A 26,798-nucleotide genomic window follows, 5' to 3' on the forward strand; every position below is an offset into this window, starting at 1 on the left:
GACTGGTTCATTTTCCCCTAAAATTTACGTATTTTCTGCTTCATTGATCAGTGCACACGCTTTTGAAATTGAAAACTACTAAATATTTATCTAGTTCTTTTCAGTAGTTTCCATCAATGTCAATGCCATTTACTTTTGCTGCTGTATTATTGGAAATAAAATAATAGTGTCTTCTAGTAAGTCTAGCAAAAAGGAATTTTTGAAGTAAAAAAAAACCAATTTATTCACTCATTTCATAAACAGTTTTTACTCACTCACTTGACAGCAGGGTACGACTCTCATCAAAGCCTACAGAACGTTTTGGAAATTAGTATATGTTGTTAGCACACTATTAATGAGGAGAAAACTAATTTATATGCTTTAAAGGGAAGGTGAAAGTCACAGATAAGCGTTCTGTTCTGGTAACTTTTCTACTGGGGGGATTATATTGTCAGTTTCAAAATACTATAATGCCCTAAAAATTACCTAACAAGGGTTTTGACTCATTTGTATTTTTGCCTTTGGCAAGTTCTTAGGCTGGCGGTAAGAAAGAAAATGTGAGGAGAATGGATCCTTTCCCACATGACTCCCATTCCATTTAGCTAAATCTGAGGGCTCCCAGTGCTGCCTTAAGTACACTGTTTGGACTTCTCATCTGTCTACCTTTAACCACTTATTTTACCTCTCTGCTTCAGTTACACCACCTATGTCTGTGTAGTTTATGTACATAAACATTGCATAACCAGTGCTTATTAGAAATAGATAAAATGCTCATTTGCTTAGGTTCGTTCTTTCTAGTTATTAGAATTGCATTTTATGCCACAGGACTCTGTGAAGGAAGTGTAGGGAGAAAGACGAAAGTAGGAGGCATGAGAGATAGCTCCCTGAAATGCATTATTTATATCATCTTCATGGATCCTCATTCTTGAAAATGAATCTATCGTCTGCCTTCATAGATCATTTTAATTTGAGTAACCTGAGTTACAATATGCAATCTATAAGGATGGCAGTGTTTCTTAAAGTAATATTGGCTTGTGTGATGTCTGTGACCAACACTATGAAACTGAACTTAAAATGTTTATCTCTTTATACTCTACTACGATATCCCTCTGTATTCAGAGAACACTTTCTTTTAGTGTTGTGGCAAATTCTGAAGACAGAGAGCTAAAGCAACTTGCATTGCCAAGCAGAAATCACACTTGGTGAGGTTTCGTTTTGAATTTATCAAAGTGTTTTGAGGTTGTCGTTTTTCATTTCTATTGACTTCAATATTCTTTTTTGATTTGTAGAGATTTTATTAAATATTTTACACACTGGTTAGTAATGCCTAGTGTTTTACTTTTGAAATGAAGCCTGGTGTAAACTTTTTTAACCTTGAAATTTCTGCATTACTTTATACAGTTTTCTTTTTAAAACTTTTTCCTTTTTTCTTAAAAAAAATTAAGATATCATTTATTTACAATATTATATGTTTCCAGTGTGCAACACAATGACTCATTTTTAAAGGGTATGCTTCATTTATAGTTGCTATAAAGTATTGGCTATGTTTGCTATGTTGTACAATATATCCTTATATATTTATTTTATATATAGAAGTTTATAACTATCTCTCTTTTTATAAGGCATTCAACATGTCTGCACTATTTTTTGAGTATTTGTTAGACTTCATAGAGTCTTGCCTGTTTTGGCTTCAGGAGGCCAAAGAGGATCTGTAGGCAGAAATTTAAAAAGTAATTTCAGCACAGTAGAACATCCTTATGAAAGTCAGTGTTTCCAACAATGAAATTGTTGTCTGGAGCCGTATGGTCTGGTCACTGGAGTAATTCAAACACAAGCTATAATCTTTTGATGGGACAGGTAGACTAAATTCTCAAAGTTCACTTCATTCTACAGGACTGTAAAATTCTAAATACTCTATGTTGGAATTATGTAGCTGGCTAGGAAACTGTTCCCAAAGCACAAATCAACCCTATCAAAGCACCCTATTAAAAGATTATTCATATATGGCGAGTTTAAAATAATATGGGTTTATTTATTTTTGTAGACATATTTAAGGTGGAAAAATGAGACTTTGATTTCTTAAATTCAAGTATTTGATTGCAAATGTGCATACATTTTGATGCATTTTTCAAGTTTTGAAATGGTTAACATGGTTTTGAACAAGCTGGAAAGCAGCAAAAAATCAGCTGAAGCAAAATTCTTGTTAGACGGTTGATCCAGGTGTTTGTGTGTGTGTATGTGCATGTACGTAGTCTATGAAAGCCACCTGTTAAGATAATGCTGTTCTTAAGATAGTTCAAGGCAATATTTTTTAATTTCATATTTTCCTTTGCTATTGTGTAGATTTTTTTCTTGTGTCATAAAAGGAAAACTTTGCATTTTTCTCTTTTCCACTCACCATGTTCCATTACTGTTGTCACTGCCTTATAAACCATAGGACATATTTCAACTCTGATAAAAGGTCCTCTGACCATAGGGAGAGGCCAGGTGAGGATTGTTGAGGTCCTTGTACATTTATGACTGTGCAGTGATAGTTAAGTGCAGGGGAAAATGTATTGGCTATCAAACTTGAAAACCTTATTTTCTCTTCTCATCACTGAAGTCACATTACGTATCTGAGACCTACTTCTGCTTCTATAAAACAGGAGCAATAGTATTGGTCTCACATTTTTGTTACAATTACACATAAAATGTGCTCAGAAAATTATTGTGGGAATTTTTTCTATTCATAATTCAAAATAATAACAATATCTATGGAAAATAGCAGTGAACTAATGAAAAATGCAAGCAGTTGGCTCCGTCTGGAGTCATTCATGTGAAAGAAAACAAAGGTTAGACAGTGTCTTGGGAATTTGCTGTGGGGAAGGGACGGGGATTGTATCAGCCCATTCAGTCGCCTATAACAAAAATACCATGGACTTGGTCGCTTATAAACAACAAAAACTTATTTCTCACAGCTCTGAAGGCTGGGAAATCTAACATCAAGGCATAAGCAGATTGAGTGTCTAGTGAAGGCCCAGTTCCTGGTTCATAGATGGCTGTCTTCTTGCTCACATGGTAGAAGGGGCAAGGGAGCCCTCTGGGGTCTCTTTTATAAGGGCACTAATCTGATTCATAAGGGCTCCACCCTCATGACTGAGTCATCTCCCAAAGGTCCCACATCCAAATACCATCACACCGGGGATTAGATTTCTACATAGGAACTTTAGAGGGGACACAAAAAATTGAGTCTATGGGAAGGACTGGTAATTGTTGAATGACTAATATTTGCAAGTACAATGCTAAATTCTGTGTATATATTTATTGATTTATCTTCAACAAATAATTATTGGTCACGTACTGTGTTTTAAGTATTAATCTAGATATTGGGGCATAGTGGTAAGTAAGACGTATCTGGGAGAAAGAAATGTTTCTCTACCCTTCCTGGTTCTTCTTGCTGGTCTAAAAATTAAATTAGTGTGAGACAGATGAACAGGAGAAAATCAAACAAAAATTTTATACACACACACACACACACACACACACACACACACACACACGGGAGAAACCGGGGAAAACAGTAACTTACCAAAATGGCTGAAGTCTTTACCTTAAATACTATCTTCAGCTAAAGACAAAAAAAGATTTAGGGGTAGTGGTTTGGTACCTCGAAGAGGAGGTACGCAATTAACATGGAGAAGGAAAAGAAAATGTTTGGTACACAAATGTTTACCAGGCCATACAGAGACAATGGGACACAGAGAGGAATTTTAACAGATTTTGTCAACTTCCTCATACCTGCCACACCTAGTTAATATTACACTTACCTAGGTTGATAGCTCCCTTCCTGAAACAAGTTCTCTATATAGGTTCTTCTGGCAGTTAGAGGGAAGGTCCAGCTGTCCTCCTGACACTTTTGGGCCTTGATTGTTTACCCCTCAAAATGTCAAATGCCACAGCAACATTTTGGGGTGGCATGTTTTGTTCCTCTACAGTTCTTCCTTTGAAATTTCCTCTAAGAAGTGTCAGAGTCCAGAAATTGAGTTGATCGATCACTTTATAACTCGCTGAGCCGCTCTCTTAGTCCTGATAGCAGGTCAGTTCTGTTACTCATTTCTGCAGGTGATAAAGCAAGTGGGCTCTCAAAGTTAGGCCTATAGAGTACAAGCAGTCAGGTATCTAATAAACAGCATTTCTATGGATACAAAAGAGGAACAAAGGATAATGGCTGGAGAAAATTATAAACCCAGTGTCTGAATCCTGAGAGCCGCCAGTCAAGAAGATTTTTAAAATGTCAGCCTCAAGGTATCATTTCTAGTTTGAAATGTCTCTGGTGATGTCATCTGGTGTTCCAGTTAAACTTTCTGAGTGGCTTATACAGTAACAGAAACAAAGACTGTCTACACATGGGCTATTGTGGTGATCTCTTTTAAGTTTATTTCAAGCTATTCAGCTTTGGTTTTCAGGGCTTCAGGGAAAGGGCAGATTTAGTTCTCAATGATTTCAAGTCAAAATTGGGAGAAAAACTGGAAACATTAGATTGAACAGTTGACTGGGAGTTCAAGATTTGCAGATACTGACTGGCATGTGTAAAACAGATAAACAAGTTTATCCTGTATAGCACAGGGAAATATATTCAATACCTTATAGTAGCTCATGGTGAAAAAGAATAAGAAAATGAATATATGTATATTCACATATGACTGAAGCATTGTGCGTACACCAGAAACTGACACAGCGCTGTAAACTGACCGTACTTCAATAAAAAATTAAAAAAAATAGATTGAACAGTTGTAGCCAAATATTTGAGGAAACTGGCAGAATTTAGGCTCCACTGTGGTTTATATTTGGAAAAATAAATCCTCAAAGATAATTAATGGAACTACAATCAAACATTCATAACTGTGTATAATAGTTTCTGCTGAAACACATTTTTTTTCTCCCTAAGACTACTCTCATTTCTACCAAAGATAGTCCAATTAAGACTAACTGGTTTTCAAAATCAGTTTAGTTTCATTAAAATTGTCCTGATTATTTACATAAGTCCAAAAGAATAGCAATTATCCATTTAGGATCATTTAAATATGCTTTGCTGGACTTTTCATAAGGAATGTCCAGATTGAACTTTTAAATGCCCCTTGAAGCCAGGAGGCCATGCCCAGGCCTTGTCATCATACTTCTGTGTAAGTCCTATAGATTTGGGTGAATTCCTCTCTTCTTGAAGATCCCCAAATATCGCGAGGTTCTTGCTCCTGCCAAGAAGTGGTCTTCCTTATTCACCTGGTAAGGCTGCTGGGGATCCTGTAGGAAATCAGGCTGTTTTTCCAAGGAGCTTTATGGCTCCACAAAGTCAGTCTTAGTTCCTTAAAGCTGTCTGATCATATTTGAGTCTAGGCATGTTTCACTCAGTTATGACACTCCAGTCAAAGACTTGGTAACATGACCAGTGTTTCCAGTTGTCTCCTGTTACAAGGGGAACCGATTTTGGTGAATTTATGTAATTAACAAATTGCCATAAAAATAAGAATGCTCACTAAGAGATTCCAAATTCTGGAGGGATCAGGTAGCGAGAAACAAAGATAGATATTTCAATTCTGCTTATAAAGGTATAATTTACCAAATTGCTGTAAGTCATGGTATGAGAGAAAAGATTTCTTTATATCTGGAAAACAAAGATTTAAAAAGCCAATAATGTTTCAGATAAAGTGTCATAAAATTATAATCCTACTCAACAGTTCATTCAGTCTATAATTAATTCTTATTGATCATGATGTTTTGTTAGTGGTTTTATGAAGCCATTAGCTTTTCCATAGAGCTCTCTACATTTTTATGCAGTTCAGTGGTCTATGAAAGTTATCAGAAACCTGTATTTGTCAAAAAGTACTTTTAATGAATCTTTTTTATTTTTTCTTTATTTTTTAATTGAAGTGTAGTTGATTTACAATATTGTGTACAGCAATGATTTATTTATCCATACATATATGTGTCACTATATATAAAAATATACATATAAAAGAACATATATATTCTTTTTCAGATTCTTTTCCATTATAGGTTATTATAAGATATTGAATATAGTTTCCTGTGCTATACAGTAAGTCCTTTTTGTTTATCTATTTTATATATAGTAGTGTGTATCTGTTAATCCCATACTCTTAATTTATCTCACCTACCCCCTTTCCTTGTTAGTAACCATAGGTTATTTTCTGTGTCTATGAGTCTATTTCTGTTTTGTAAATAAGTTTATTTCTATTCTTATTTTAGATTCCACATATAAGTGATATGGTATAATATTTGTCTTTCTCTGTCTGACTTCACTCAGTAAGATAATCTCTAGGTCCATCCATGTCGTGGTAAGTGGTAGTATTTCATTCTTTTCTATGGCTGAATAATATTTCATTGTATAAATATCCCACATCTTTATCCATTCATCTGTCAGAGGACACCTAGGTTGATTCCATGTCTTGACTATTGTAAATAGTGCTGCTGTGAACACTGGGGCGCAAGTATCTTTTCAATTAGAATTTTCATCTTTTCTAGATATATGCTTAGCAAGGGGATTGCTGGATCATATGGTAACTCTATTTTCAGTTTTTTGAGGACCCTCCAGAATGTTTTCCATAGTGGTTGCACCAATTTACATTCCCACCAGTAGTATAGGAGAGTTGCCTTTTCTGCACACACTCTCCAGCATTTATTGTTCATGGACTTTTTGATAATGGTCATTCTAATCAGTGTGAGGTGATACCTCATAGTTTTGGTTTGCATTTCTCTAATAAGTAGTGAAGTTGAGCATCTTTTCATGTGCGTGGTGGCCATCTGTATGTCTTCTTTGGAGAAATGTCTGTTTAGTTCTGCCCATTTCTGATACTGAGCTATATGAGCTATTTGTATATTTTGAAAACTAAGCACTTGTTGGTCATATCATTTACAGATGTTTTCTCCAAGTCTGTAAGTTGTCTTTTTGTTTTGTTTATAGTTTTCTTTGCTGCACGAAAGCTTATAAGTTTGATTAGGTTTGAGTTCTATGGTTTTTCCTTTTATTTCTTTTGTCTTGGTAGACTGAACTAAGAAAACACATTTGTCAGAGAATGTTTTACCTATGTTCTCTTCTCAGATTTCTATGGTGTCATATCTTATATTTAGGTCTTTAAACAAGTTTTGAGTTTATTTTTATGTATGATGTGAGAGAATGTTCTAACCACTGATTTATATGTGACTTATCCAACCTTCCCAACACCACTTGTCAGAGACTGTCTTTTCTCCATATATTCTTGCCTCTTTTGTCAAAGATTAATTGACCATGGGTGTGTGGATTTATTTCTGGGCTCTCTGTTCTGTTCCATTGATGCACGTGTCTGTTTTTGTGCCAATACCACCCTCTTTTGATTACTGTAGCTCTGTAGTATCGTCTGAAGTCTGGGTGGGTTATTCCTCCAGCTTTGTTCTTTTTCCTCAGTGTTGTTTTGACAATTCTGGGTCATCTGTGGTTTCATATAAATTTTGAGATTATTTGTTCTAGTTCTATGAAAAATATCATAGTTAACTTGATAGAGATTGCATTAAATCAGTAGATTGCTCTGGGTAGTATGACCATTTTAATAGTACTAATTCCCTCAATCCAAGAGCATGGGGTAATTTTCCATTTTTTTCAATCATCTTCAGTTTCCTTTATCAGTGTTTTATAGTTCTCAGCATATAATTCTTTCACCTCTATGGTTAGTTTTATTCCTAAGCATTTTGTTCATTCTTCTTGCTTACAAATTTTGTAACAGAGCTAAAACATAACTTACGTGACTTCTAGTAAACCTAGGTAGAATAAGTTTTACATTTAATGCTGATAACTGTAAAGACATGCCTATTTTAACTAAAATAAAAAATTGAAATTTGCTCTTTATCCTAGATCACATGAATTTGAAAAACATTAGGGTTAGTTTACATAATACTTTTGAGATTTAGAAATATTTAATTCATAAGTGCTCACTTTTAAGCCAATTTAAATAGAGTTGTTTTACAAATTAATTTTAGTAATAATATCAAAAGGTAGAAAAATATATTTTAATGTACATACACATGTATAGACAAGCATAACCAGAGATTTAATAGCTTTTATTTAAAATTTTAGTTATGAATCTGATGTAATAATATAAAACTCAGTAGTTGATAAATAAGTTAGAATAAGTTAAATTTACCAGCTCAAGTCCTCATCCCCCCCCCCTTTATTCTGGTTTCAGGTCTGTGTGGTTGAGTTTAACTGGCATCAGTCTAGGTGATGTGGGCTGTGTTTACATTTCCTATTTTGTAGAGATTTGCAAGAAGACGGTTACTTTTAATTCCCCAAAGAACTGGGTTGCTGCCTAAATTATGTCAAAGGCTAATCCACCCATCCAATTACATTTTGACAGTTTTGCTTCTGTCAGTGAGAATCTTTTCCAACTAAAATAGAAATAAAAATTTTTTTATGTTGTAGAATTTCACGGTTCAATGTATCATACCTTCAAAAACCCTGTACAAGGAATTTAATAAAGGCCCTCTTTCTGAACACAGAAGTTAATTTCAGACTAATTCACCTTAGGGGCAAAAAGCTTTCACTATTGCTTCTGTCAGCCCCCAACTATCAGGTTCCAGTTTCCACTTCATGTTGTGTGGGTTTAGGTAACCCTATTGGCTCTCTTCGCATCTTCAATTAACATTACCTGAAGAGCGATTTTACATGCCCTGTCTTACAATACCACATAGGGGGAACCACCCCCCAGTGAGACACAATGTCCATTCCCACAACACAATCGGGCAAGATGGACACAACCTTCTTACATAAAGCCTGTTCAAATACATTATTTTTAAAATAAACTTCTTTTATCTCAATTCCATCAACTCTTACATCTTTAACTATAGCCTCCATCACAGGCATGATTCATATTCCAAGGTGCTTATAATTGAGCGCTGGATATAGATATTAAACAAAAATCATACAGTCAGTTAATAATTAATTAAAATTATAGTTATCACTAGACAGGTATAAAGTTATCTTATTTAATCTTTTCAGCAAGCTTGTAAAAAGGATATTATCTCCTTTTCACAGAAGAAAGTGAGACTTAACAGACAAAATTCAACAAGTAAATTTGAAGATCTAATTGGCTTTATTTGATGATTCATGAATTAGGCAGCATCAAATCTAGTGACTAGATGGGCACTCCAAGGAGTTGTACAAAACAGAGGGGTTTTATAGGCAGAAGGAGGGTGAGACAAGATGTTTTTAGCAAAATAAGTGAATGAATCGTTTAAGGTCAGGTCGTTTTCTTTTGTGAGGTAGGGAGTGGCAGAGGTCTCATTAGACAGATTGCTTCACATTGCTGGTCGGGAAATTTCAGATTGTTCAAATTCCAGAAGAAGTTGAAATTGCAATTAAGTCTTAGTTTGCTGTCATGGAGGCAAATGACTTCATTTGGGCTTGTTATTTCTTTTAAACAAAAGTGAAACAACTTGTTTGAGATCATAAAGCTAAGAGGTGGTAGGTTTAGCGTTGTTCAGGCTTTCCATTCCAGAAGGCTACTCTGGATGGTCTCCAGACTGCAAGACCTTAAGGAAGTCCAAAACTTTACCAACCACTTTCACCTGTTTATATTTTTTAAAAAAGAGTTACCTGAGCACTTACCGTATCAGGCACCAAGTAGTGAGAAAAGTAGAAATTAACCCTGCCTTCATAGAGTTTGTAGTCTAAAGAGGAAAACAGCATTTAGTGAACACTCACAAAAATCTGTAATTTTAAACTGCAATAAGAATGACTAAGGAAAATTACTTGGTGTTATGAGAACATATAATAGACACACCTGGTATAGTCTAGGAGTTGGAAGGCACCCCAAGGAGAAGACCTTTAAATTGAGATCTAAATGATGAGTAGGAGTTAACCAGGTAGAAGAGATATGAAAGGAGAGGATTGTAAGCAGTGGAGTCAGGATATATAAAGGCTTTGAGTCAGAAAAGAACATGATGAAATTTGGAACAACTAAATGAAAATCAAATTGGTGGAACTTAAAGAATAGAGAAGAGTAGGACAAGCTAGATGTACAGTAGTTGGTAGAAGGTAGAACCTATAGATATTTCATCTATTTCAATGATTTTGGTCTTAATCACAGGAGCAAGGTGAAGACATTGAAGAATTTTGAATACAGGAATGACACAAGTAGATTTGCTTTATAAAAATCACTTCAACAGGAGTGTGGGATTTAGATTTGGGAGGGATGGGTGGAAAAAAGTAGAACCTAGGATGTGATTGCCATAATTTAGTTGAGAAATGGTAGTACTATTACTTGGGCTGGCAAGACATGTACAAGAGGCTTGAGTCAATGTTGGAACCCTGAAGGAAGTTGTCAGTTTTATCTACATAATAATGGAGATGCTTGTATATCATTATTCATACAAATCACCTGGTCACCTGAATATGTTCTTGGTTTGGAATTATGTAGGCTTAACCTGGATTGAGTATTTTGGAGTCACGTAACAATGACTATGATTTCGAAAGGTGATTCACTCATTGTCTATATTGAGCTGGTTCTTCCTACAAATGTTTATAACTCAATTTGACTCAGTCATAATTCTCTAACTGTCTAAATGTCTACTATGCTAGCAAGATGCTAGCCCCTGCTTGACTTACAAAGATAATTAAAATATTGTTCTTGCCTTCAAAGTTAAATGAGTTAGCACTCTATACAGGATGATAGTGGATAAAGTATGGACACAAATGACTGCAGTATGAGATATAGAAACCAAACTTTATTGGGGTCTAACAGAAGCAAAGATGACATCCCACTGAAGGACTGGGAACACTTTCATAAAAGATGTGGTGTGAAGATCAACTTGGAAACATGTGACAAGTTTGACTCATGGAAGAAAGACTGAGGGAGACCTGTTTTCTAAAGCTATACTTAATCTGGAGGGATAAAAAGATAGTATTTACATAGATATCTGGATATCGTAGGATTTATGTAGGTTAGATTATCTGTCTTTAGCAAACAAGTTCTTAATAAAGTATGCCACTTGATTTTCTAATTGGGCCACATTATTCACTTTTTTAAAAAAGACTTTATTTTCTAAGAGTAGTTTTAGCTTTATAATCAAATTGAGAGGAAGATGCAGAAGTGTCTCATGTACCACTGTCCGCACACATCCAATGCCCTTCCACATTATCAACATCACTCGCTAGAATGATGAGTGACCAAGGATGAACATACATGGACACTTCATAATCACCCAAAGTCCATAGTTTCCCTTAGGCTCACTTTCGGTATTATACATTATATGGACTTGGGCAAATGTGTAATCACCTATATCCATCATTATAGTATCATACAGAGTATTTTCACTGCCCTAAAAGTCCTTTATGCTCCACCTATGCATCTCCCCCTACCCCAGCAACACCTGATCTTTTTATTGTTGCCATCGTTTTACCTTTTCCAGAATGCCATACAGTTGGGATTGTATAGCATACGTAGATTGGCTCATTTCATTTAGTGACATGTAGCTAAGATTCCTCCATGTCTTGCATGGCCTGATAGCTCATTTTTTAGTGCTAAATAATATTCCATTGTCTGAGTGTACCAGTGTGTTTATTCATTTACCTACTGAAGGACATCTTTGTTGCTTCTATGTTTTGGCAATTAAGAATAATGCTGCTATAAACATCCATGAGCAAATTTTTGCATGGATGTATGTTTTCAGCTCCTTTGGGTAACTACCAAGCAAGTGTGATCGCTGAATAGATTGTATGGTAAGAGTTTATTTAGTTGTATAAGAACAGCCATACTAAACATAAAATACAAGATTCCATGGAAAAAAAAAGAACAGCCATACTATCTTCCAAATATGCTGTACCATTTTTATTTCCACCACCAATGATTGAGAGTTCCTGCTGCTCCACATCCTCGCCAGTATTTAGTGTTGTCAGTGTTCTGGATTTTTGCCATTCTGATAGGTTTGTAGTAGTACCTCATTGTGTTTTAATTTGCATTTCCCTGATGACATATGATGTGCACCATCTTTTCATATGTTTATTTTCCATCTGTATATCTTCTTTGTGAGGTACATATTAATGTCTTAGGACAGTTTTAAATTGGATTGTTCCTCTCCTCATCATTGAGTTCTTTAAATATTTTAGATAATAGTCCTTTATCAGATGTGTCTTTTGCAATATTTCCTTGCAGTCTGTGACTTGTCTTGTAATTCTCTTGACAGTGTCTTTCTCAGAGCAGCAGTTTTTATTTTAACGAAGTCCAGTTTATCAATTCTTTCTTTCATAGAGTGTGTCTTTGGTGGTGTTATCCAAAAATGCATCATCATACCCAAGGTCACCTGGGCATTCTCTTACATTATCTTCTAGGAGTTTTATAGTTTTCTATTTTACATTTAGGTCTTTGCTCCTTTGTGAGTTCACTTTTGTGAAGGGTAGAAGAGCTGTGTCTAGGGTCATTTCTTTGTACGTAGATGCCCAGATACTCCAGCATGATTTGTTGAAGAGACTATCTGTGCTTCATTGTGTTGCTTTTGCCCCAATATCAGCTGATAGTTGACTGTATTTATGGGGTCTATTTTGGGGCTCTCTATTCTGTTTCACTAATCTATTTGCCTAAATACCAAACTGATAGCACACTGTCCTCATTACTGTAGCATAGTAATCTTGAAACTATTCACTTTTGTGACATCAACTAACACGATTTAGAATTCATTATGTGTTCACTGAAAATATAGCAAACATTCACCATACTCTGGGGACACATTTAAAGTTCTAGTAAATCAGGAATCTCTGGAAAACTTTTCTTTAAAAATAATAGACTCAATAATTATTTTATAAACAGTGATGGATGGATTCCAAGTAGAGCAGTAACTCTGAGTATAAACACAGGTAGTGGAAGGTACAGAAAATTTGAGGAGAACATTGAGTTGTTCATGTTGATTGAAACATGGAGTAAATTACAATGATAGTGATGGATGAATGTGGATATTAGGACCCTATTTTTAAAGGTGTTACAGGACAATCTACTCATAGAAGAAATAAATTTTCAGTTTCCACGTCTAACTTGAGGATTTACAACAAAATTTTGAATGGGAACTTACACAGGTGTACTTGCTAATGTGCCTCAGTATTCAGTACCCGTATGATAAACAACCTAGGGCCTGGCAATAGTGTTTTCCACATGATTGAGATTCTCGGGCAGGAACTAGAATTTACGTTAACAGATCTGCCGAGAGTTTTATCAGAAGAAGAGTTTTCTTTGTCAGGCAGTTATTTGGAATCCACTGTTCCTCATTTGGGATTAGTTCCCAGGCCAAATCACTGTTCTATTTATATCCGCGACCTCTTTTCCAGTGCTGAATCAGCTGAGCGCTGTAGAGACATCCTTGAAAGAAGTAGTATTTGGGTCAGAAATATCAGTTAAGTGAGTGTAATTAGACAGATTTTTTTTTTCAAGAATGAAGGGATTTTTTTTGAAGTAGCTTTATCGGTAAGTCCTTAGTTAAACTTGTTTCCATGTGAATTAGTAAAACATGTATGCACCATGCACTTGGATGTATTTAATTGTACTCAACAAACTTTGCATCATTGATTACCTACTGTGCCAGGTGATTCTCAGCATTTGGGGTATGTGTGCAGGGACGGGGAGAGGGTGGCTAGGAATTTTAATCTAAAGTTCTGACAAATAAGGACAGTTTATTGTCCCCATGGTGAAGGAGGAGGCCAGACAAGGGTTATGTGGGAACGGCTGGAGTTCAGGCTACAAGTGCTTTTCTCCATTCTGAAGGCTTATTGGCTCTTTAAACAAGTGAATGTCTGGGTGAATTTTATACATTTGTAACTCACAGCATACACCAGAAGTCTTCAAACTTTGAGAATCATAAAATTTACCTGGAAGCATGTGAGAATGCCAATAGGTGGGCCTTATACCTAGGTCCCGGGTTCAATCCCCACTGCCTCCTCCAAGCGGAAGTCAATGAAGAAACGTTGACTCAGCAAAGCAAAACAATACAAGCAAAACACGTGCTTTCATTTGCTCCACTTATCTGTCTCCTCGTTTAAGCAGTCCTGACATGAGGAATCTTCACATTTTTTAGACCGATCAATGCTGCTGCTATCAACAGCAGGGTGTATGTAGCTAGATTTTGATTTAGTAGATCTAGGTGGGGCCTGGAAATCTAATTTTTAGTACTAATTTAGATCTAATTTTTAGTACTAATTTAGTACTAATCTAGGTGATTCTTATGCCGGTGGTCCTGAATTTTGCATTCAAAAAAACTTGCTTAGGGAACGTTTCAACCCCTACATATACTGGACAAATTGAAAGCATTTAATAAAATCTTATTGGGCATTCTGGTCCTGTGCTAGGGTCCAGGGACACAAAGTTAAAGAAATACTTACTAGGGGGAGAGTATAAATATATACAAACACATACCCCGCCCCCAGCATGATACATACCATGATAGAAATAAAATTGTTTTCATCAAATATATGTATAAGAAAGTCAGAAGCCCAGAAGTAGGGAAAGCAAACTTGGAAAAGTGAGGGCTCAGTCCTGAGAGAGACTTTGCTTGGTTTCCAGTGTTGTTTGACCTGGGCCCTAAAAGAGCTGTGCACTCGGTGAAGTGGAAATAGTTCTTCTCTTTTTGAGACTTCCCCTTTCAAAATACTGAGCGCATCCATGAGGTTTTTCAGGGCCTTTAAGAAGAGTAGATAACACATCCTCTGAGTGAGGGTCTCTGTGAATGATCAGCTGTGAATTCAAAGCTACACTGGGGAAAACGGCTCTGCCCACGTGTGAAAATAACCCTGGGCTTTCAGAGCAAATGAGCTTTTGTTTTCAGGGGCTCCTCCCTCTGAAGTGTCTGTCTAGTTTAATAACAATGCCAATCGAGGACTTTCAGTCCCTTAAAGGACAAGGGGTAACACCCATAGGAAGTTACAAGTACTGTGAGGTTACTTTCGTGACTCATCACACCGTGGTTCTTACTCCACAGAACTTTACAAGGAGCACAAATACAAAGCTCTGTCCTTCGCAACGTTAATATCGTTACTATTTCAAAATTATTTCCAGAATTACCAACCTTTAGCACATAAAAATAGGATCTTATAGTGAAGATGCTAGCATTGAATGGTTGCGGGATTATTTACAAAACCTAAAAAGAATAGCTTAATAATGGTTTTGCTTTTTAGTAGTAACGTTTTACGGGAGGGGAATGACAATGTGAAGGTGGATTCCCGCTACAGCGTCTGACTAACATGAACGTGCACGTGCCAGCTGTGAAGGGGGCCGAAGCTGCTGCTGGGCTCCCTGGGGGAGGTGGAGCCTCTTCTTGCTTGGTGTTGGTTACTGCTCAGTCTAGTCTCAGCAACTACGACTAGGGGTGCAGCGTTCTTTACAGTTCAGGTAGCAGGAGTGTGCCAACATGCCGGCTACCCCGTCCTCCCAGCCATCATCTGTGATGCCTCAGTGTTCTCTAGCACGTCTGGTACTGGTGAGCAGCCTGCTTTCGGGAGGGAGACCTCCCACCGCACACTGCTCATGTTGGCAGGAATATCCTACAGACTTCTGGCTCACAGTGGAGTAGAGGGCTCACTTAGCAGCTGGTTGAAGGGAGTTGGCTAAAAAGATGACAATTGATGGCGCCCTATGCCATCTTCTTAATGGCAGAAGAATAGGTGAGGAAAGTAAAGAAAGTGATGGAATGAAAAGCAGGTGGGCAGATGGGAATATTGGAGAAGGAAACAGTGAAGGAAGTAGAGGAGGAGATGAAGTGGAGACGGACAGGAGGGAGGAAGTGGGGAAGGAAAATTAAGTGTCAGAGATGAAGGAGGGGACAAGGCCCTGGCCTCTAAATGTGATCTCTTCAAGGACTTTCTCGAGTCTGGAGTTAGGGATAGTGAATGTTCAGGCTGACAGGGCCTTCCTCCAGCTGGAGTCCAAGTTTGGGCAAATGCAGTGGCCCTTGGGTGAAGGTACAAGATTCATCGAGCAAAATATACCCATCAGACTTACATCTCATTCCAGAAGGGACATCGCCCTTTGTCCTACACCCAACAGTCACTGTTGGGTTAAGGGCCACATTGTAGATTTGCTTGGTGGTTCATATTAATTAGGAATGAAAGAGTTCAGATAACCCAGGACAGATACAACCTCAAGGTCTTCTTTTGAACAAACTTCTACTGCAGAAACAAGTTGATCATTAAAGAATATGAGGTCAGGTCTTCTGGACAAATGGCATTTCTTTCCATTCCAAACATATGGGCAGGACCTCGTGCCCCAACTCCTTCATCTGCAGGAGCAGGGCATCACCTGTATCTTTGTCACCTGGTTCTCAGACCATAGCTTCCTAGGACCTGACAGGAATGTTCTTATTAAAGGCGAACCGTGGCCCAGCTCTTATAATGCTACTTGCTATGTGAAGGGCGATCAGACTACTTTCAGAAGGGCAGCTCATGGATATACTCAGGGATATTTGGGTTTCCCTCTGAAAACTGTCCCTGATCCGGATGTTAGGTCTGTGCTTGACCGGCAGCGATGTGTACGTGCTGGCGTCTTTGCCCCTTGGCTCCTCTGGACTGCCAGTCCTCTCAGCTTCAAGAATGTAGCTTTTATGGCCATGGCCATCACTTTGTTTAAGCGAAGAAAATGATGCTAAAGACGGCATTGCTTTTGTCTACGTTGCTCGAACCTTTGTTTTTGTCAGGCTCTTCCTATTTGCTTTCGATGTATGTACTTGACTTACAGGTCATATTTGAAGAGAGTGAATGTATCAGTGAACATACGAAAAGCTGGGTTCTTGCCTGCTGTCTGTGGCAAGTGGTTCACTTCAAGTAGGTCTCGTGGACGTTCCGTGGCCCTGTCACCTCTGCTTGGCCACTGCCACCTGGATTTTCACATTTGGCCAGGAGGCATTTCACCCACCGTGCTGAGTATCTGGAAAATCAGGAGTATAAACAGGGGAGCCCTTCTGAGCATGTGTGAAGTGAAAGGGGAAATGTAAGTGGCCTCTAAACCTAACCAAGTTCACGGTTTTTCCTGGTCTTCTGCTACTTACAAGTTTTCATGAAGGCCTGTGCCATGCTCTCTCTGCCTTTTCTGGCCAGCCTTTTGGATAATCTCTGTCCAGACCACCAGCAATCCTATTGTTTGGTTTTTGTCCACAGAGACCTTCAGAACTGCCTGGTGGACTCAGGGTTCCTGCCAACCGTTAGAAAACACCCCTGCTACGCCCCTCTCCCTGTCACTCAGGAGCCGTGCCTCACGTAACACAGGTGGCTGGGCTGGCAGGTGTGGCCCAGTCCTCACAGCAAGCCTGAATGTGGCATCCTTTCTGAGAATCAGGTGCTCGTAGCCACAACCAGTGAGCCCATGAAGAACGTGGCGCATTCAGCAGCTCCCTTTCCCCCACCTCATCATGCCCAGGTGACCAAGTGTTCTGCGAAATGCTGAGAGGGAAAAAGAAGACACTCTCCTTCCCACCTCATTTTTTTGTTTTTAAAGACATTAGAGGCCAAAAACAAGAAGAAAAGCAAGTAGAAAAGCACACTTCCTGATTTGCTTGTCCTCTTGACCGTGTCCAGATGAAGAGAGGGAGGTTGTCCAGGAAGGTAGACTGCCAGAGTTCTCTGACTCTGCTCTTATGCGCTCCCTCCAAACTCCCTTTCAAAGTTCTGGAAAGCCCAAGAGAAGATGGGCCCAGGACCATGGGATGGAAGGACTGAGGTGGTCGTGAGTACTGTGGGACGGAGAATATTGGTTGCCAAATTGTGTGCAGTGTTCCTGTCAGCTCATCCTAGCCCCAGCACCACCGCCACCCTCCCCCACGACACACACGCTCTTTCCTCCCCACTGTGCCCAGAGTTCAAAGAAACCTTCCAGATATTTCTTGAACATTCGCCTGGAGGGGAGGGAGACGGATGGGAATGAGATTCTATTAGGAACTAAAATAAATTATTTAAAATACTTAATCTAAAGCTAAATAGATAAACAAGTTTATACTGTATAGCACAGGGAAACATATACAAGATATTGTGGTAGCTCACAGCGGAAAAAAAGTGAAAATGAATATATGTATATTTATCTATGACTGAAAAATTGTGCTGTACACCAGAAATTGATACAACATTGTAAACTGACTGTAACTCAAAAAAAGGTAAAAAAATAAAAAGTAAAGTTAAAATGAATAAAAAAGGGTGAATGCATAACTCTAAGAAGTTTATTTATACCACCTTTATTTCTGGAATAACGTGTGGAGTTTGATTATGAAGTGTTGAGAAGATATACTGAGATAGATAAATTCTTTCAAGTTTGATTAAAAGCGACAATATTCTGTGAGACAACAGTTGTTATGTAATATTTTTGGTATTTAAGGCTCCTCTTTTATGTTCAGAAAAGGATGTATGATTTTTCAGACATTTGCATAAGCACTGTCTTTTCCATCTCCAAGCCTAATTTAGTCATCTTTATTCTTATCTAATGTCATTTAAGAACAGGTTGGAGATGCTGAAAATAAATGAGATGCACTATTTTAGATGGTGTCTTTTTAAGGAAAAAAAAAACACACTGAGGCAATTATAAAAGAATTCAGATCATAGTCAACTTTTTGGACAGCATTTCTGTAGTATGTTTATATTGTCCACTCATTTAACTTTGGTTTAACTCAAGGAAACAATCTGAAGAGCTACTGTAGTTGATGTATTAAACTTTCACTTTCTTTGTTCCTCATGAAGCATAGTTGACACTATTTTGAAGAGAATCCACTAAAATTTCCATAAGCATTTGATTCTGCTGAACGTGTATACAAGTGACTTAAATGAAGGGAGAAGAGTGAAGCATGGAGCTTCAATGGAAAGCTGCATTACCAGGGTGGTAGTGTTTCTGCCAAGATTTTCAGGTTAAGATGCTGAATAAACCTGCAAGGAAAGAAGAACATCACAGACATATATTACTTGCACTTTACAGACATCTAGTTATTTGAAAATTTCTAAGCGATTACGTATTCATTCATGTGCTCATTAACTACTATTCACCAAATATTTCTGGTCCTTCTCTGGGCACAAGGTTTGTTGCATTTCCCCATCTCCTTTATGTTAAGCATGGTCATGTGACTCGCTTTGGTGAATGACTCACGAGGAAAAGCTATGTATGTCGTATCTGGGAGAAGGCTCTAAGAGCTAGTGTGCAATCACAGCCTCTCTCCTCCTGCCCTGGCAATTAGCTTCAGATGAAGAGGTTCAGTTAGTATTGTTCTTGGAGTGAAGAGATTTGGCTCAGTGTTTCTCTCCTCTACCCCAGTCCCTTAACCTGCATGAATTAGCCACATTAAAAACAAAAACAAAACCCACCTTTGTTATTTTAGAGCATTACTATTTGAAGGTTATATTGTAACTGCAGCATGATCTAGTCTGATACGATGACAACAACATCTTTTAGATTTTTTTCTTTATGTTGGGTGTTTACGAATAGTTATGAGAATTTCACATCATTGTTTTCCGATGTCTGTTTCTTACCTAGTTCTTGATCCTGTTGTTTCTGATAGCTAGTCTGTCTTCAGCTATTTGGAAAGTAATTGCTATGAAATCTTACATGATACTGTATGGATTTTAATGTGAATTTCTTGTATTTATGTGGTGCATTTCATTAGATTCATTTGTTACATCAGTTGGTAACATTTGTTCATCTTCTCTGTACTATTACATAGTATACACCAAAGGAGTGAGTATAACATATAACTAATCTTTATGTATTCTCGTGGTACAAATTCTAGAAATACACATTTAGTGGAACTCAATAAATTTTTATTGAAAAAATAATGGAGATAATGCTAATGAGAAGTTTCGTAAGGATGGAGACTCCAGGAAGAGGTTATGCTCCAGGAATGCGCATGTTCAGAGTGACTGAAAAATAATTCAGTTCACACAAATGATTTACTGCCTGTGTGTTCTAATATTTGAAAATCAGAAGTTAGTTTAAAATTGCATAGCTAACAGCATTCTACATCTTTGAATTGTATAGAGGCACAAAAGGATGAGATAAATATGAGGATGAGCACAGGACATTGTGCTTTTAGGGGGACGTGGTCAGTGGCCACATTTTGGATGTTTATTATTTGTTGAGTGTCTTATTCAATGGGAATTCTTTGGAAGTATGTTATTAGTCCTTAGAATAAAACTTTTGTCGACTCACATTGCGTCATCTTTCTGTTCTTAATGCATGGTTTTAATTTCTGTTTTCTGGCATCAGCTAGCAGGTCTTCAAGTGAAAATTTGGAACTTCATCCTAGGTCTGAGAGTATTTGAGTCATTTTTGATGCATGTTTGCTGATAAGATTCTGATAATCAAATGATAATTTTGGCATTGCTAGTTCCATGAGATTTGGAAGTGTTGCCACCATATTCCCTAAGTTAGTGCTCACAGAATTTAATGCAGTACAGCTTTTTAATATTAAAGTGTTAGAATGCATTCACATGAGATTTAATTATTGCTGTTAAATCTTAACTAATAGAATATTTTGTAATTCTTGTTATATTTATGATAGAAGTATCTCCAGTCATTTAGAGGCAATTTGTTTTCCTACTCAGATCTACATGGCACACAGGTCTACATGGCACTCATAAAATAAATGGGGCAAGTGAACAAACGATTAGAATAACTGTGATAGTTATACACGGCTGATTACTTTAGTCATTTGGTGGATATTTATTACATAGCTATATTTAAGACACTAACATAAGCACTATGAATGCAGAGATTAAAAAGAGATGATCTCATTCTTAAAGAGATCGCCCTGTAGCAGGGAGACATATTGATTATACACTGATACATATTGATTATAACCTATGATGAAAGCTATAGAAGAGAGGTGTGGAAAGTGCTGTTGAAACAGAGTAAAAGAAGGATTAGTTTTTCTGCTAAGAACTAATGGAAGGACCATGGAGGGATTGACAGAAAAGGTGATATTGGAATTGGGTATTTAATGCCATATTTAACTATTTTCTTCTAATTAAAATATTAGAACTATTGAGAATTTTATCACTATATCTACTTTGAATAATTAAAGAAATTTCTTCTAGAAATGAGTTGTACCTAACTTTTTTTCTTTTCTGAAAACAATGGTTTATTAACCCAAAGGAATAAATTCCTAATGGAAGAACATAAGTGATAACATTTGATTATATGCTTTTAAAATTTAAGTTGTGAGTTCACGCTAACACAACAGGTCAGTTTTATAAGGAATCACCTGTATATGTGTGCTATTTTCCTTTCTTTGCTTTTCAAAATTTACATTAATTACTGACATTTTAAAGGAGACGAAAAAGAAGTAGATAAGAATTGATGGTTAAAGACACATCTGAATTTTTAAGCCAAGTGGAAAGGAATGTGGAAATAATCACCTATTCCTTAAACTTAATCTTGAACTTAAACCTTACTATTGATTAGAGGTTATCATTTCTCTGATTGGTTACATAACAACCATTCCGTTAGTAAGAGTGACCTATGTCTTAAATATCTTTAGTGTTAAATAGAGTCTTTTAATTTTACTTAATTCCTAAAAACAGATCTGTTGTGAATAGGTATTTGAGTTGTGCCTAACTTTTAATTTTTTGTTAAACATTTTTTATTGATTTATAATAACTTTACAATGTTGTGTCAAATTCCAGTGTAAAGCACAATTTTTCAGTTATACATGAACATATATATATTCATTGTCACATTATTTTCTCCGTGAGCTACCATACGATCTTGTATGTATTTCCCCATAAAAACCGACAACATAACGCCATTTGCAGCAACATGGATGTCCCTGGAGAATGTCATTCTAAGTGAAGTAAGCCAGAAAGAGAAAGAAAAATACCATATGAGATCGCTCCTATGTGGAATCTAAAAACAAACAACCAATAAAACATAAATACAAAACAGAAACAGACTCATGTGCCTAACTTTTATACCAAATTCTGTGCTTTGGAATCCTGGGAGTTTTAACCCTGGGCAAATGTTTAAAATATCTAACAATAGCAATGGCCACTCAGAATGGATGCTGACAGCAGAATTATAACAGGGTCTGGAAAGACTCTGAAAGTGCCTGCTAACTCTTTTAATTGTAGGATTATGGCTGGGTCTCTGCGTGTCAATATCTCATCTCTCAAATACTAGTTTCTTCCATTTAGGGTATGTGTGAGGATTAAATGAGATAATTTATGTAAAGCAGTTGATGCATTTAGTGGTAGAGAGTATGAATTAAAGAAGTGTTAGGTATCATAACTACTAAGAGTAAACAAAAAAACAGACAACAAATTACAGATACATCAAAAAGTGTGACACCTGAAATTAGCATGTTATAAATCAACTATACTTGAATTAGAAAATAAAAATTAAAAAAAAACTAAAAAAAGGTGTGGAATAATTGGGAAAAATTGGAGAAAATTACCTTCCAGTGAAGGTCTACAACCCAGTGAAGGTTTAAAGGACAGGAGAGTGGCTTTGTAAAAAGTCATTATTTGGAAAACTTCTAGGCAAAATAGTGACAACTTTACTTTTGTGCAGGATAATTATTTTATATTCTAGTTGTTTCTGGTTCCAGTGATTGTCTATGGTGATAATGCCAATGAACAAACAGCTCTGGAGTGAAATGTTAGTATTTGACTGTGGCTGTTTGCAAACTCTGCTATGATTACACTCAGTTGTCTGATTGCTTAATTTATTGATGGTTTGCTGACTTGCTTTCCAGCCACATTTGTGATTGCAGATAACTCCATTTATATTCTGGCTCATTATCATACATTTGCATTTGATTTGTCTGATTCCTGCAGGTGGAAACAATAGGTGATGCGTACTGTGTTGCTGCAGGGCTCCACAGAAAAAGCCTCTGCCATGCTAAACCCATTGCTCTGATGGCCCTGAAGATGATGGAACTTTCAGAAGAGGTGCTGACACCTGATGGAAAACCAATTCAGGTAACCCTATCAGTAGTCTTGTTTGAGTAGTAATGCATCTTTAACTGGAGAGGGCAAGAAATTCCCTTTTGAATTCTACTTACTATAACTTAGAGATGTAGCTAAGCCAGTGGCTCAAAGAGGAAGGAAACTTAACTAGAAATAACTCACAGACCCAGGAAAAGAACCCACAGAATATGACCCCCAAATAGGAAAAGGTGTGTGGAAGACAAATTATCAGGAAGAAAAGAAAAAGCTAAAGGGTTAAACCAAGGAAAGAACCTGCTGTCAATGACCTGGATCCACCAGGGTCAACCAAGGGTGATGATGAGAATCAGTTTGAGAGAAAACCCAAAGAGCAAGAAATAAGAAGCTAGAAATTGGAGGACCTGGACCACTTCCTGTGGGAAGTGCACAGGTGTTCCTTATGAACACCCTCAGACCTCAGGGTTACTTCTGATTTTTTTTTTTATGTGGCAGAGCTAGAAGGTTGGAGCCCAAGACTGAGGAGACATCAAAAATTGTGGGAAATGTAGCTCTTGGTGTTTTGTACTCTTTTTGGTACTGAGAGCTTTCTGCGATCTGTGATCTACCTCTGGGAGTGAATGAGGTCACCTGGCTATATTTCTGCCAGTACCTGATAGATCCCAGGACTGTTTTTACTATGCATCCTCATAAACCCCCAAATCTTGTATTTGGCAAAGTAATCTTGATTAAGGCAGCCTTTTTATATTAGTTCATCAACTATGGGTTAAAAAATACAGAAAAACAGCCTCAAAATGTGAGTATATTTCTAGTTTGGCAAAGTAGATACTCCGAGTGACCTTTCTGATTAAAATTATTAAAATATAGTGTTGAATATTTTTGAAAGCTACTAATATCACTAAACTCAGGAAAGGGAGGAAGGTATCAAGCACATTATAGGTAGATGATAGATAGATAGATAGATAGATAGATAGATAGATAGATAGATAGATAGATCGATCAAATAAAACTTAATTGGTGAATCTAAGTGCTCTGTCATTAGCAGTGATAATAGAAAACTAGGAAATGCTGTCCCTTCATGAAGAAAGTCAACTTCAATCACCTCCTTAAAGAACTTCCATAAAGTTCTCTAGAAAATGAGTGGCTAATACTAAAAACAAAACAAAACAAAACAAGGAAAACACACACATACACACACACAGGAAAACAAAGTACTGTAAGTAAGAATTAGTAAAAATAGGAGATAAGAAAAACAGATTTGGAGTATTGTCAGATATCAAAAGAATCAGACACAAGATCAAAATGACAATGCTTAATATAATTAAAGAAACAAAAGAGAAGCTTTAACCCCAAGACTGAAACAACTAGATTTGGAAAAGGACCAAAGAACTTCTAAGCAATCAACAAAACACTAAAAAAAAACCAAAAAGCAAAACCAAACAAACCAAAACAGAAAAACCCTCAGTGGATGACTTTAAAAGCAGATTAGATAGAGCTGAAGAAAGTATCCAAAAATAAGTCTAGAGAATTTGAAATGGGGAAATATGAATAAAAGAATGTAAAATGTAAAATACGTAAGAGACATTATATGGTCAGTTGGGATTTCAAATGAGGACAATAGAATGAATGTAAAAAAGGGATTTTTTTTTTTCTGGAATGATTAAGACACTAATCAGTTCTCAGACACAGTAATCCTAAAGCATTCTACAAAAGAGAAACCATAGGATCCAAAATTATATTAATTTTTACATTAAGTGTATTTTTTAATTCTTGAATAATCAATTCCATTTTATTTATTTTTTTATGTTGCATTCATTTGTATTTAATTCTATAATACATCTGCAATTTATGTCTAATGAGATATATACATATATTTTTATTGAGATATAGTTGATTTATTATATTATTAGTTTCAAGTGTACCACATAGTGATTCAAAATTTTTATAGACTACACTCCATTTATAGTTATTGTAAAATATTGCCTATGTTCCTGGGCCGTACAATACATCCTTGTAGCTTATTTACTTTATACATAGTAGTTCGTACTTCTTAATTCCCTAACCCTATCCTGTGCTTTTCTTCTTTCCTCTCCCCACTGGGACCAGTAGTTTATTTTCTATATCTGTTAGTCGGCTTCATGTTTGTTATATTCATTAGTTTGATCATTTAGATTCCATATATAAGTGATAACATACAGTATTCATCTTCCTGTGTCTGACATACTTCACGAAGCATAATACCCTCCAGGTCCATCCATGTTGTTGCAAATGGCACAGTTTATTCTTTTTATGGCTGAAAGGTATTCCATTATATATATTATACTATCTATATACATAAATATATATACCAGATCGTCTTTATCCATTGATCTGGTGATGGATACCTAGGTTGCTTCCATATCATGGCTATTATAAACAATGCTGCTATTAACATCAGGGTGCATGTATCTTTTTGAAAAGTGTTTTTGTTTTCTTCAGGTGTATCCCCAGGAGTGGGATTGCTGGATCATATGGTAGTTCCATTTCCAGTTGTTTTGAGGAAACTACGAACTGTTTTCCACAGTGGCTACACAAATTCACACTTACATCAACAGTGTAAAGGGTCCCCTTTTCTCCACATCCTCACCATCATTTGTTTTATGTGGTCTTTTTGATGATAGCCATCCTGACAGCTGTGAGGTGATACCTCGTTGTTTTGATTTGCATTTTTCTGATGCTTAGCGATGTTGAGCATCTTTTCATGTGCCTGTCAGTCATCTGTACGTCTTTGGAAAAGTGTTCAGATCTGCCCATTTTTTAATTGGGTTGTTTATTTTTTACAGATTCAGTTGTATGCACTGTTTATGTTTTTTGGCTGTTAACCACTTACCAGTCATATCATTTGCAAACGTTTTCTCCCCCTCAGTAGATTGTCTTTTCCTTTTGTCCATGGTTTACTTTGCTATGCAAAGGCTTTCAACAAAACTAAACATATCTGAATGAGTCTGCAGTACATCAGAGAAAAAGAGGACTTGATAAATGACAAAGGCAACATTCATCAGGGAGGACAGATGGGCTATTCAGTAGATGTTTGGGGGCCAATTGGTTATCCATGGGGAAAAAAATAAAATTGCATCTCTACTTCATGAGTCTGCATGTAAATCAATTCTAGGTGGGTTAAATATTACAGAACATAGTATAGAATTATAAATTTATTATTAGGAATTTAAAAAACAATTCAGTGGTTTTTATTGACTTACTTTTATTGAAATATAGTTGACATACAATACGTCAGTTTCAGGTGTCCTACATAATGATTTGTCATTTGCATGTAATATGATATAATTAGAAGCTTGACTTACAGTAGGGAAGAAATTTTTTTTTAGACTAATCGGGTCAAAATTTTTCAAATTACAAAGGAAAGTGTGTATAAATTTTGCTACATTCAAATTAAAACCTTTCTGTGTATCAACGCCTAAAGAGGATAAAAATACAGCCACAAACTAGGAGAATATTTTGCAACAGATACAATCAGTACAAAATGCCTTGGTTCATGTCATCAGTATTCAGATGAATATGTGTTGATAACACCGTGATACAGCTTTTCTACCTCCTAGTTTGGCACAACCTTGAAAGTCTGACAATGCCACCTTTGGGAGGATTAGGAGCAGCAGAACATATGACACTGAGCTGGTGGGACTGTAAATGGTGCAGTTTATTTGGCATTAACTAGTAAAATTTAACTGATGCCTTTCCTACAACCCAGTAATTCCTCCCTTAAATGTTTGCCCCAGGAAGTAGTTGTCTTGTGTAGCAGAAGTCACACACAAGATTATTCACAGCAAAATTTTCATAATAGCTTCAAACTGGCGATAACTCAAATAGCCATCTGAAAATAAAATGGATAAACTGTGTTGTGTTTATACCTCGG

General features: G+C 36.6%; 1 protein-coding gene across 1 annotated transcript in view; it reads left to right on the top strand.

Annotated features, from left to right (window-relative positions):
- GUCY1A2 (guanylate cyclase 1 soluble subunit alpha 2) overlaps positions 1-26,798 on the top strand; it is a 252,611-nt gene that overhangs the window by 143,719 nt on the left and 82,094 nt on the right. The window contains exon 6 of the mRNA XM_072953952.1: positions 22,781-22,924. Coding sequence (XP_072810053.1) covers positions 22,781-22,924 — 144 coding nt within the window. The remainder of the gene's footprint in view (positions 1-22,780; positions 22,925-26,798) is intronic.

Source organism: Vicugna pacos, chromosome 33 (genome assembly GCF_048564905.1).
Source record: "Vicugna pacos chromosome 33, VicPac4, whole genome shotgun sequence".
NCBI lineage: Eukaryota > Metazoa > Chordata > Mammalia > Artiodactyla > Camelidae > Vicugna > Vicugna pacos.